General features: G+C 40.4%; 1 protein-coding gene across 1 annotated transcript in view; it reads right to left on the reverse strand.

Annotated features, from left to right (window-relative positions):
* Positions 1 to 13,741, reverse strand: part of PKHD1 (polycystic kidney and hepatic disease 1 (autosomal recessive)) — a 279,334-nt gene that overhangs the window by 73,192 nt on the left and 192,401 nt on the right. The window contains exons 54-58 of the mRNA XM_009319748.1: positions 11,572 to 11,726; positions 9,522 to 9,674; positions 8,285 to 9,163; positions 6,983 to 7,145; positions 3,353 to 3,513 (exon numbers count right to left, since the gene is read on the reverse strand). Coding sequence (XP_009318023.1) covers positions 3,353 to 3,513; positions 6,983 to 7,145; positions 8,285 to 9,163; positions 9,522 to 9,674; positions 11,572 to 11,726 — 1,511 coding nt within the window. The remainder of the gene's footprint in view (positions 1 to 3,352; positions 3,514 to 6,982; positions 7,146 to 8,284; positions 9,164 to 9,521; positions 9,675 to 11,571; positions 11,727 to 13,741) is intronic.

The raw sequence follows: 13,741 nt of genomic DNA on the forward strand, positions 1-13,741 counted from the left end.
AGCAGGAAGAAAATGCTCGTGTTTGCACGCTCTAGATTAAAACTTGAAATGTTTGGGTTCATCTCTCAGACATCCATGTATCAGCCCACCTAACTTCTGCCCTTAAGGTGCCAATCTCTCTTTGTTCACCAGGGAGAATATTGGAGGCAATGGAAGTGGGTTCAGATGAATCTTCCACCAGCCTCTGGTCCTCAGCTACATTTCCACCAAGGGAAAAAAACGAACTTCAGTGTCTCTGGGAGTTGGCTATTGTTGGGTTACAGACATTGCCATGAGGCAGTACATTAACAGAGTCCTATAATTATTGCAGATAGCCAGCAAATGGTTGAAACTTTAACTACAGGACGATGGTTGTATCAGCAATCCTTCGTGTAATAAGAGTTTTGGCCTGGACACAGAAATCAGTTGAGTGCACAAACTGTTCTCTTATCCTTCGTTCCTCAGCTAAATTCACTCATGTTTATAGCTAATTCTGCTGTACAGCTTGTGATTTTGGTATTTCCTGTATCGTGGTACCATTTAGTGCTCCAGGCCTGGCCCCAAGCTCTTTTGTAAGAGGTTTGGTATAGAGATGGGTTTTGGGAGAAAAACATTTTGTCATCCAAAAATGGCATCTCAAAGAGATTAAAATAATTACAAATTCATGTTAAACTCATTAAATTGTTTTGGATAATTTGAAAAACGATACTGTGAAAGTTTCTTATAAATGATTTAGGGGGAGTGTTGGAAAACATTTCTTTCTAAACTTTTGCAGCATTTAAAAGAAAAAAAACGAGCAAAAAACTCAGATTAAAAAATAATTATGCTTTGTTTGACTCAAAACCACTTTTGTTGTTGCTCCTTTTTCTTTTAGTAGAAATAATAATAACAAAAATCTTGGATCTGTTCCCTCTTTGGTTTTTTTTTCTGAATTCTGTGGTTTATCCAGAAAACTAAAACTTCAGTCTTACATGAACAAGTCTGCTTCTACAGAAAGCCACAATAAAAAGACCTGGTCGATGACCCAAAGAGCTAACACAGGAGGTAAAAGGTCAGGCACACAGGAAGACAAAAGAAAAAAAAAGTGGGTACATTATTAAATATACATTGCATGGCTTGCCACGGCCCATCTGCAGTGGGCGGGACTCAGGAAGCCAAGCGGTCCCTCCTTGCCTATTCCATACATGCACACATATATATACACAGAAATAATATATTACATATATTCTATATTGATTGTGTCTTCAATAAAGGACATCATATGGATTCAGGAGCATTAATATCATACTGAGTGACCCATTGTGCCCCAGCTATGGCTCACAGCCTCTTCCCTATGGTATTCTTCTGGGAAAACATCTTCCTGGCTTTTGTGTCCCTGAAGTACATCGAGTGTTTTGGTTTGCTCCCCCTGGAGTAATCAGAATATCTAGAAATGGCTGAGGGCCAATAACTTCAAGCTGATTGTCCAAGCTGGAAACTTAAAGGATATACATACATGCCTCTGGATGAAGGTGCATTTAAGAGGATGTGGAAAGCCAGTTTCTGAGTCTCAAAGAAACTTGTGTCCCTGAACTGGAAGCAGCAAGGATGTTGTGTAGCTACCTGAAAAGAGTCTCTCCTGTTTCTGTGCTTAGTCAGGCTAGCAGAGCACTAACCACTGCATTGCAGTGCTCTGACGAAGCTGCTGGAGGTGGTTGGAATTACGCAGCTTTAACAGGGTACCAGGTGCATGCGCAGATGAGAGGATCAGCAGGTGGGTCTTGACCACCCAGACAACGTTAAGTACCAAATGCTCATCTGGATTCAGGAAAGGTAGAACTACAAGGGCCAAATTCTGCTCAACAGCATCATAACACCACCATTGTCACTGGCCTTGAAGCACTGTCATGCCAAGGGGGAATCTGGCCCCAGAGAAGATCTGTGGGAGCAGTAAAGGCAAACATTTTATCCTATTAGTCTAGCGTGGGAGCCTGCGTTGTGCTGTGCAAAATCCTCAGTGCTACAACTTTCAAGAGAGAGAAGGAGGGGGGAGAGAAGGGAAGAAGACGACCATGAATTCACCTTAGCACCAAGCTGTGCTTTTCCAAATGTCAACCTCAAGATGAAAGGAACTGCAGGTCAGAATGAGAAATACAGAGGAATTAAACGCACAATTGTGAAGGGAGGGGAAAAAAAAAATCCCCATTCATATTTGGGCAGCAAGAAGAAAACACAGCAATTTTGTTATAGCCTCAGAGGCAGGCAGCATTTACCATATGCTGTTGCCTCCATTACACAAGGAGATAAACCCTGTGGAGTGCAGGCTGCACTGTCAGTGCAGTTCAGATCATGGGGATTCCTGGCATGCATATGATTGTGTGCCAGGGCATGCTAAAAATGGTGCAAATCTAAATAAAATCCAGGTTCTGTATGCAAAAGTATGCATGCATTAATTTGCAGGTGCTAAGTGGTAATACTGCTAGGGTATTAGCACTTGCACGTGATTCATAATCAGGGCGGAAAAGGTAGAGTAAAAACCAATGTGTTTGCATCTAGACAACACATTAATCAGCCCTGTAAGCAGCCAGTTAGAGCAGGATCCTTAGAGGAAAAGCCTTTACTGGATACACATTAGACATTTTGTTTAAAGATTAAAGTTCTTCTTGTGTTTAATCAGTTTTAGAGTGGGATGGAAAACAGGATTAATTACAGTCCCTTCCATCAGTCTCCCATACCGCTGGAGTCACAAATGATGCGCCTTTTCAGCAAAATGGCCGCCATCAGCAGCAGGCGCAGGAAATGCTAATTGTAATTAAAGAGTTTATTTGGAAGCAGAGAGCAGAGCTTTAATCAGGATGAGAACGGAGCCTTGCTGTGTGAACCTTCAGAAAGTGGTTACCCAGCAGAATGGGCCTTTTTAAACCAGAGAGAGGGGTCTTTAAACTTCTGGACTGGGTTTTCAGCTTGATTATCTCCTCAGTGGGATACGGATGAAAATCCTCTCTGGGCCAATTATTGTTATTATTTTGCACTTACATGGCATTTACATGGCATGTCTGACTTAATGCTCTCAGAGGACTTTGCAAAGGGCAGGTAAGTTCTGTTCTGGTCTGAAAATGAATGAATTAAACCCTAAAGGGGCTAAGGACGCCAGGTGACATGATTCTGCAAGAAGGCAGAGAGGCACTGGTGGACACAGAACTGTGCAATGAGGCCTCCCAGACTTCTACACTGTAATTCACTACATCCACCCTGGAAAAGCATCACACAACCTGGGACCACCACCATCTCGACCTCAGTTGTAGGTCTCAATGAAAGCCTGGGGTAAACCCATACTTCGTGGGTCAAATGCATGCATGAATTTGCAAGCACTCCAGATAGCACCGGTACTTACCAGCTTGCAAGTAGAACTGTGTCCATTCAGATTCTGACTTTGGGAAAACAGAAACAGGCGGTTCTAGGTCCAGGACACCTCCATCCAAATCCTTGAAAAGGGCCTTTCTCGAGCCTTCGCACCTCTTTTCAGGGAACACGGTGTCTTCGGAGGTCTGTACACTGACAGGCAGGGGAGGTAAAGTTATTATGAAGAAGACAGCGAAGGAAAAATATTGTGCTGTTGTTTGTAATTTATTTACACTAGCAACAAACACTTCTGCACGTACATGCAATGTCTTGATATTTAGTAGGTGAACTCACATGCCCAAGAAAAGAAAAAAATGGAAAATAAGCAAAAATAAATGAAACCTAAGCATATCAGTCAAGGTCTGGAATAGTCTGTAAGAAATTCTGTAGCAATATTTACATTGTGGCATGTTTGTATCCAAACTGCCAAAAAAGACCCATCAGCACCCTCCCTCTCCAAATGTTGGCTGGGTTTGGACAAAGAAAATCACCTTATTTCCAGTATAACTTCTATCCCCAAATCTCCTCCTCCCCGGGGTTTCTTTTGGCCAGTGTGGACTGTCACGGTCCTTAGAGCCAGCTATAAAGTTGCAGCTTGTATACCTCTGATTCCCTCTTGGATTTCCTGATTTGAGGAACTGCAGTGATGCAACCATCAATATCCATATGCCATTACTTTTTGACCTATGGCAGATGAAGCCTGCAGTTGCTGAGGGAAGGGGAAATGTGTAGTGGCTGCTATCGCACCAAGTGACCAGGAATATCTCTGCTGCAGTATGCAGTGCTGATATGGTACAGGCATTGCTCTTCATATTCACCAGGTGATGGATCGTTTATTTTTTGGTTACAGATTGGTGTGTGTTGTACATAGTCTTTTGTTAAAAAGCATTGGCTGCCCAGCAGCACCTGTTTGCCTTGTTCTAACCACTGCACTCTGGGATGGGGGAGCCCTCTGAAGCGTCAGAAAATTGCACCTTCCCATCAGGAGCAACTAAGCTTATGCAGGAGAAAGCATGAAGGAAGCTGAAATGGCAGAAAGCATGAGAGAGGGAGCCAGCAGGGAGCACCCGTCTTAAGTAAAGATACTTTTGCTAGGAATTCAGAGAAGTTTCTTGCAGGTCAAGGAGCCACTTAACATTGCTAGAGTAGAAGCAAACTTGAAAGAGAAAACCCATTCTAACAGGACACAGTGCATAAGGATTAATGCATTTATAAACCTGTTCTGTTTGTTGTTCTTTTTCTTTCATACCCAGGTGTTTGGAACTGCATCTGAAAAGATTAGTATCCTAATTTACGTTCTAATAAAAAAAACTGGGTTTGGAGATTCAGTGTCATTTTGGTGGTTTTGATGGGCTTAAAGACAATGAACGGCTATTTCTCTCTTTCTAATGAGAGCTTCAGATCCTAAGAACAGAATTAAACCATACTTTGAAAAGAAGACCAATAAGGTAAGAGAGTTTCAGAGTGTTAGTCCAAAACAGAACAAAGCTCTTTTTGGATGGCACGATAACATATCTCGGCAAACTACATCTAATTTTCAAATAAATGTGTCCAATTTTATCATCAGTATACTCTCAGGAGGAAATTGTAAGCTTAGTGGCTTGAAACAGCCAGAAAAGCCTATGATTTTCTACGTAGATCGTTAAAGACTGGCTTCCACAGAGAGAGGTACCTGCAACAGGACAGATTTGTTGGAGGGGAACTCACCTCACCTGAGACATATATAAGACAGTTGAGCTTAATAATTTCCTAGACAAAGGTCTCTATTGACTACAGAATGAGTTTAGTGTCTTCCTTAGATTACACGCCTAATTTCTGGATCACTAAAGTGTAGTGAGCGGAATCCCATGTTGAGGATCTTAAGTGCTTTTAACCACATTTTGACTAAAGGTTTAACGCAGCTTAAAGGAACTAGCCAACTGGCCATATCACTCCTATTACAAAATACAATGAGATACAATGACTTGTAATCCAGCAAAGTCCATGGAAACATCTACAGATTGCTACATAGATACTCATTAAGTCTTGAAGAACACTTAGAATTTCTTGAGCTCAGGTTGGAAAAACCCAATTAGTGACATTTTGAATGCGGCAAACAGATATAAGCAGAGATTTACAGTAAGGGCAGAGAAACAAATAGGCTGATGCCCCCAATCAACACAGCTCAAAAGATCTGGAGAACACAGATAGCTCCTCTGATCCTGACAGCCTAGTTCAATTCTTGAACATCTCTCAGAAGATCCAACATTTCAGCTGGTTAGGTCTACCAGTGGTAGAAGCAAGGTACTTCAGGGTCTTGTCATATTCTCTGATGTTTCTATTTCCTCTCTTGCTCTAAGGCAATGCTCATCTTCTCTTTGACAAGACTTATCCATCAAGATATCCCTTCAGGATGCTGAAGCAGAACAATGCAACCACAGCCTGGATCAAGCACAGCAGTTGCAAGGGTGGGTTAAATAAATGTATGCAGATAATGCATGAGGAGCAACGAGAGATGTAATCTCCCTCGGAATTTTACCAGACTACTAAGAAAGCATACAGTAATCCATGTGCATTCATCACGCTTGAAAATCACCAGCTCTTGCAATGGACTGCATATTCAGCAGCTCACTAATAGCATAATATTGTGGGATGGATACAAGAGTGAAACATAATGGGACCTGACAAGCTGGACAGGTCTCAGAAATCTACACGCAAACTAATGCCCAGAGCAAAAAGCAAAAATGTAGAATAAAATAAAAATTCTGGCAGAAGGCTGGAGGGGCTCTAAACATAGCAGTGTGGGACACCTCCAATTATTTTTGACTGGCAAGTAGAGTCCATGCTGGATTTTTTTGCTACTGCAAGGTTTCCTGACATAGCCTCTGTATTGTGTTCACTGGTTGTAATAAATACATGGGCATGTGGTTTCCATTGGATGTGGTGTGTTTAAACCACTGCAACCAGCAGTGACTTAAGGTTATAGATGAAGCTCTTCCCTCCCTCCTCCATGTTCCTCCACAGGCAGATGATATTCTCCCTGGGCAGGAGCAGTTCTGGCAATCATTTGACATCTCACAGCCTGCCTGGTACTGATCAACATTTCTGATGTGATCTCGCAGGCAAAAATCAAGCTCCACTTCCCTGACCAAAATGACATTCCCTGTCTCAGGGTTTTTTGCTGGAGGTCCTGACATTTTCTGAAGCCTGAGGCTAAGTCAGAGACGCTCAGGATGGAGTTTTAAGAAATGGGATATGTGAAGCTTGTTTTGCTATATAAATGTCAGTAAAAGGGGAAATCCAAGACGATTGGTCTGGAGATGCACCTTGATGGAATCTGAACCTCAAATTTTTTAAAAAATTGCCCTAAACTAAGTTTCTTTTTTTTCTGGATTTGAGTTTTCTGTGCATGTTTGTTTGATGCCTGAGCTTGTTCATTTTTGCCAGACACAAGCAGTACAAGAGCAGAGTCAAAGAACGGGACTGCTCTGCAGCTAGACATCCAGTCTAAACCAATTGCTTAAACTCTTTGTAAGACAATACAAAAAGGCATCTGATACAGAGGTGAGGATAGTCCCAAAAGTGTAGGTGCTTTTTTTTGCACAAACCATTGAAAAAGATAGTTCAAAATAAAGCATATTACCTTGTTGGATGGAAGTAGAACTTGTCCTTCTCATTGACGTGTAACATCCTTGATCTCTCTGCTGTGATAAGAGGCATGATGCCTAAATGGTCAGCATTTGACATGATGCAGACGTCCCTGTCTTCACTGTAGCAGCTCTTTGTAAAACCAGTGAAGGTGACTTCTGCCAGGCATTAAGAGAAGATCAAGTGAGGAAAAGTGGTTAGAGGAGTGCCAGAACTAGAGAGAGAAAGGCTCTGTTCTGTGACATTTTCCATGTTAAATTGCTCCCATATGTATATATATACACAAATAATTTTTAAATCAGACTAATTGCATTGATCAAGATCTTCAGTTGGCTTTAGAATATTCCATAGCCAAGTTATATCTTAAGTTGGCACAAACCAAGTCATGCCCATAGCAAATGAAATCAAAGGTAACAGTGAGAAAGAAACAAAAGCAAGAGTGATTAATAAATTTTCATTTGAATCAGTAAGAACCAATTTAATGACAACCTGCCTTGGATGGTTTATCCACTTGCCAGATGTTAATATGAGCTGGTCTGGTGACACGTGCTTGGTTCTGGCACTGAACTCTTGTGCAGCAACAAAATCCATGCTTTACCACAAATTTTCTGTGAGACCCTGGACAAGTCTATTTGTCTTTCTCTGTCTCCTTTATTCTTCAGTAAAAAGAGGATAATGTATTTTCTTACAAAAGTAGGTAGCAGTGAGGGATAAAGGCATGAAAAACTATGAAGTATTTCCATCCCACCACAGCAACCAGCTATCTGGTTCTGCTATATGCAAATATTACTCTGGGCACTGTAGAATTCATTTGAACCAAAAACATGGGATACAAAACTGACTTTCCTCCCTCTTGTGCAATCCCTTATAACAATAAAAGCCATAACTGTTTCTGTGCAGCTGTAGTCATTATGTTCTACGCAAATTCTATACAAGTGTGCTATTAACTTCTCAAACTTGGTATCTTTATTTAGCTAGAGGTAACTGTAGATCAGAGATGAATCAAGTGGAAAAATAGGTAGCACAGAAGGCAGGCATGTTTGAGGTAAAATATATACATTAGCACATGACATATTTATACTGCAGTAGATTCAGAAAGTGAAAAATACCAAATAATTTTTTTTTAGTAGAACTGTATTGAGCTGAAGAAGAATTCTGTTATTAATTCCACTGAAGCTCAGATTTCCCCACCATGTCCATTTGTGTGTGTGGAAGGCTGCAACTGCAATTGGAAAAATGCAATTAGTCAAGAAAAACAGTGACAGAATAATCTGGCCAGTGGACATGGAAGACCAACCTTTCAGCTTCATGAGTCCCAAGACTTTTGGACAATGCCCAGTTTTGTGCCATGGGTTATCTGGCCTTTGGCTGGGAACAGTGGTAAACGTAGGCCATAAAATCCCAACACGGCCTCTTAGAGGGTAGTATGGTGGTCGATCCTTGGCTGTTAGATCAGCTGAGTAAGGCTTGATCCTGTCTCTGATGCAGTCAAAAGTTGAGCTTGTTGCGACAATGACGGAGTTTCTAAGTTCTATGAATCTTTTCCCCGTGTGGCATTGCTTGGCATAGAGACAGTACACTACTGGCATGAGACCCACAGTGTTGTCCACCAGCACCACATTGTCCAGGATGACGCTGCTTCCAAGGTGGAACATGACACCATAGTCGTAATTCTTATAGGATAGAAAACCTGTGATTCTAGTGCAGGTCTGAAATCCGTCTCCTCGGTATAGATGAATACCATGGAGACTTGAATGGGCCACGTTTTCACTGCAGAATTCTCCATCTAGCAAACATTCTTGGCCCCTGATATGGAAGCCAATTCGCTCAGATCCTGCCACAGCATTGCCACAGAGGGAGAGCCCAATGACAAGGTTCACCTTGATGCCAGCAACCCAGTTTAATAAGCCTTCCGGCTGCCTGCTCAGAATAACAAGATTCCTGATGAGAGAATGATTTTGCCCTTCCAAATCGATGCCAGGTCCAACCGTGTTGAACACCGTGTTATCATGCAACAAGATCCAGTTGCTCATGACTGCTTTAATGCCAACTCCGCAGCTACCATTAATGCTGGATGACACCACCGAGGACCCTTGGGATATATTCCTGAATTCAATGGCAGAAAGCTGAGGAGGCCCAAAGTTCAAAAACTCAATATTTAAGAGTTGAAGAACACCTGCAATGAGATAACTATAGTGAAATAAAAGCTTAAAAGGGGGGTAAGAATGACACCCATTTAAACAGCACTCAGGCATATAATAGCAGGCAATCTTTGTCAGTGTATTGCCAGCAATGGGTATTTGTTCATAAATATATATAAAGTTATAGTAAAAACCAGCTAACCACAGAACAGCCCCTCCTAAAATATATTCCACTATTTATGAAATATTATTAATACTCATGTTTCATACACGTCACACAGTCACAGTTTGCTTAGAATTGCATAGCACACGCAAATGGATACATCTGTTGTTAGACCGTACTGTTTTGGGCAGAACTGGTCTGGTCGATGAGGACAGGTGAACCTCAGCTACCTTCAAACTCTGTCCCACTGGAGTCTGTAAAACGTCCCACCAGCATTCTCCCAGCGCAAGCCACATCAGACTTGATCTGTACGTTCCGTGTTAGGAGTCCGACCTCCGCAGCCAAAGGGATGCGTCTACCATCTTCTGTGTCATGAGAGTGCCCTGGGGAGTTTCAAGAAAGAAAATGTGGTAAGTGTCTATCATACCTATAAACCAGTGCTTTGAGGGACATAAAGCCTGACAGCTTATGCACAGCTTCTCTGCAGAATTTGCACTGACATTCAGGTGTGTTTTTCCTCCAGCACAATCTACACGCATCAACACAAAAAGAGAAAGGCCACCTGCCCATCAAATATTCAACATGCGCTTATATTTTACTAACATATTTCATTTTTAGAAAAAGAAGGTGCTAAATCTTTTCCCTGTGGTGTGCAGATGCCAAATCAATGAACAGATTCACACTTCATTTTTTCTAAGCTGTATGTGCTGGAGTTATTCTTCAGTACACTGCAGAGTTGATCTCCATGAATTCTTGTTAGAATCGGACCAATGACAATGCTAAAATACAGTTTGCTACAGAGTCTGGGTTGTGAGTGTTTTCTAAACAAAGTCTTTCTAAACGAGACTTTTGAGAGAGTTTAAGCAGATATCTAGCTTGGAATTAATCTCAGGTGACTTTAGATGTCTACAGATATGATTTAGTTATCCAAACTGTTTTTATGTACAATGGAAAGCAACAGGCAATTCTCAAGTGCAATTTGTTATCTATTTTATACATCTGCTTTAGGGGGAGATGAAATACAAGTGAGCAGTATGTATTTTTCTGCTTTGATTATCAAGGGAGCTGAGAGTGACTAGCTCATGTGTGAACATTTACTGTAGATATCTACATTTGCCCAGGCGAATCCCAGTATTTATGTAGCTCTTAATTCTCCCATCAGTCCTTTCTTTTTCCAGCTATATCTAACAACTGCTGCAGTACTCAATGTGTATGGAATCATTTCATCCTAGGATACACTTACTATATCTACATTAGCTAAGAAAATAGGTTAAGAACCGTTCTCTGGCCCCAGGACTGATTGGCAGGTTTCTTCCTTCCCTTGCAAAAAAGAAAAGTCATGCATAAACTAGACATGTTATCCTTTGAACTGCATTTTGTCTTTTTAAATGCAATTGTCATACGAAACTGTGCCATGGAGGCTACTATCGATTAACACTATGGATAATTGCAGAATAGGGCTCAGTTCCACGTGAAGCTTTGTTTACTAGCACAGGTGTAGCCATTTAAAACACACAATATTTCTGAACCTTTTTATCCATCATACTAACTTCTATGCCTACTAGCTTGAATAAAGACTAAACTAAAAAAAATATTGCTATGCATAGGAAAAATCCTGGGTTTGGAGCTTCAGAACTTGACCTGTTAATAACAATTCTTTTATTTTTGTTAAATAGATGGTAATAAATTTATTTATAGGCTGAAATAAAATTAAATTAATTATCAACAGTGCATCTCTTTTTCCAGTTAAATATAGATCCCATGTAATCTACACACGAAATAGAGCTATATGCAGATATGTTTATTTACATATTAGATTACAAATACATTTCTTTTATGCCATGGACTTGATGAAATTTTGCACTTGAAACTCCATGAGTCTAAGTATTTTGCAAAAAGGTTTTTTTTTTTAAATTTTTCAGTTTTTGACACACCACAGAAATTGTGTAAATGGCCGAAAAACCCCTGCATTTATTTTTTTCCTTTAAAATTTCAGTTAATTTCTCTCTCTGCTAACCAATTCTACTTAAAACATGAAACACCAGGAAGTTTTCCAAAATTATTCAACACTGAATTAATTCTATTCCCAGAAATTAATGTTAGAATCAGCTATTCTGTGCAATTTTTAACATCACATTTTCAGTATCAAAACAGCAAGAAAAAAAGCATATGGAGAAAGAAATGGATAGCTCAATAAAGTAGAATTGATCTTGGTGAGATTTGAAATGGAAAGTCAATGCTTCAGAAGAAAACTCTCAAATGGAAAGACAGATTCCTTACCAATATGCCTGTGCAGAAGGCGTTCATGAATTCTTATGCTATGACCATTGACTTCTTTAAGTGTAACTACTTCAGCTTGGTGGGCTTCATAGGAGGAAGAGCTGATCACAATATCTCCACCATGATTCCAATCCACTTCGTCCTCCACAAAAATCCTGTAATGCCGAGATATTAAGTTAGCCATTACATTTACGAGAGTTATGCTCACAGATTTCCTAAAAAATGAGCAACAGTTTTGCCTAGGCAGATCTCAGAAAGAATCCACAGGCTAAGCTCTAGGAAAAGTCCCTTTAGGGCTTTCTGCAAAAACAGATGTCTAAAATATCTGGGAGGAATTTCATCCTGAAACATCTATTTCACACCATTGATTAAGAAGGTATAAGGTTCCAGTACAGAGTTGCAGGGCTCAAGTAAATTGCCTACCAAAGATGTGTCAGACCAATTTTGGTGCCAGGAATATCCTACAGAGCTGAAAGTCAGCATTGGACTTAGACACCAAAATGTAGGTGTCCGTGTGTAGGAGTATGTCTGTGTGCACTTGACATTTAAGCTTCCAGTGTAGCTGATCGGTACAGTCAGTCTGTTGTGTGGAAGGCAGTTCAGGTCTCTCTGAATTGGTCACATAGAGCAGGATTTGATTGCCTAAACATAAGCACCTGTTGCTATTTGAGATGTCCCAGGATATCCAAGACATCAGCTGGTAGATATGATAGGACTTGTTCATGGAGAGTTCCTGGAGACATGGGTGGAAGCCATAGAGGGAATTCAAAGGCATCTCAGATGAGCCCAAAGGCACCTCAGAAGAGCCCCAAAACTATGTTTAGGTACCTGAATCCTGCCCTTGGTGGTTGAATAGCCCTCTAGGCTCCAGCACCTACGACTCCACTGACTTGAATGGGAGCTTAAGCACCTTTTTCAACGCTTCACACAGACACCTCCATTTATCTGTTTTAATCTTGAACTGAAGATCCCCTTTTGCATTCAAGTTATATTTGTAGTTCAGGGCTTTTTTAGCTTCACATACAGAAAATAAGAGCATTTAGTGAAAGCAAAATTAATACTGATCAGTGTTTATGTATATTCGATAAACACCAAGGGTCCTACTACAGGGTGACTGGTGCTGGCCAGGTAATGATCTATATTCCTCAGGTAATTGTTGAGAAAATAGGCCACTGAATTAATTCAGAGACTACCTCATCATGCACTCAAGAGTTACAGAAGTGCAGAGAGAAAGGAAAAGTCCTAAAGGGATGTAACTAGTGAGCTATGTTGCCAAGTTTTCCTAGTGTCTCTTCTCCCAGGTTTTTTCAAAGGTGACTAGGCTCAAGATAAGTACTTCCAGTTTTCAGCACCTGTGAACATTCAGTAGAGAAGTCTACCAAAACTTTGATTTCTTTTTTTGCTTAGAGGAAGCACGGGACAGCTTCTGAAACAGCAGAAAAGTGTTAGTGCGACTGAGAACTTTGTATTTTTCAAGGATAAATGCACTGGCAAAGAGGAAGCAAAACCACTTGTGGCATTTTTGACAGTTCACATGCAACCCGCACTACAAGTTGAATCTTAAGTCCAGTTCCAAGCATACAATCCAATAATAATTCATGTCTTGTGGACCCAAACATAATTCTTTTGATTCTCGCATTTCAAAGAAATCTAATGAGAGGAATAAGTAAGCAAAAGAAAGCCTCTAAGATGCTAATCTGTTGAAATACTAATTTAGGTTTTCACTGTAAGCAAATAAGCAATTCTTTTTTTTTTTCCTCTTTCTTTTTGAAAGCATAAGTCCTTCCCTAATTCATGTGCTGATTCATGCTGGAAAATATATACAGCAGCTTCTCTCAGTCAATAAAAAAGCCACTTCCTTCAGCTTTCATATTCTAACACTGACTTGCCTATTTCCTGTATCTAACCACATTAACTCTTAGCTGGCTATTAGTAGGCTTTTCATGATAAATAGCTTTTTTCTTTTTTTTTTTTTTTCTTTTTTCTTTCTTTTAACAATGAAAAGAACTGTTTGTGTCATATTTAAGGTGGATGAATGAACTCCAAATACTTATATCTTAGCACCTCATGATATTTCATATAAAACATCTGGGCAGCAGGCCAATACGCGCCTGGATCCATTTCATCCAATTATTTAAGTGTCATGCTTCAGTCAAGAATCTGCTTACTC

Source organism: Pygoscelis adeliae, unplaced genomic scaffold (assembly GCF_000699105.1).
Source record: "Pygoscelis adeliae isolate BGI_AS28 unplaced genomic scaffold, ASM69910v1 Scaffold121, whole genome shotgun sequence".
Taxonomy (NCBI): Eukaryota; Metazoa; Chordata; class Aves; order Sphenisciformes; family Spheniscidae; genus Pygoscelis; species Pygoscelis adeliae.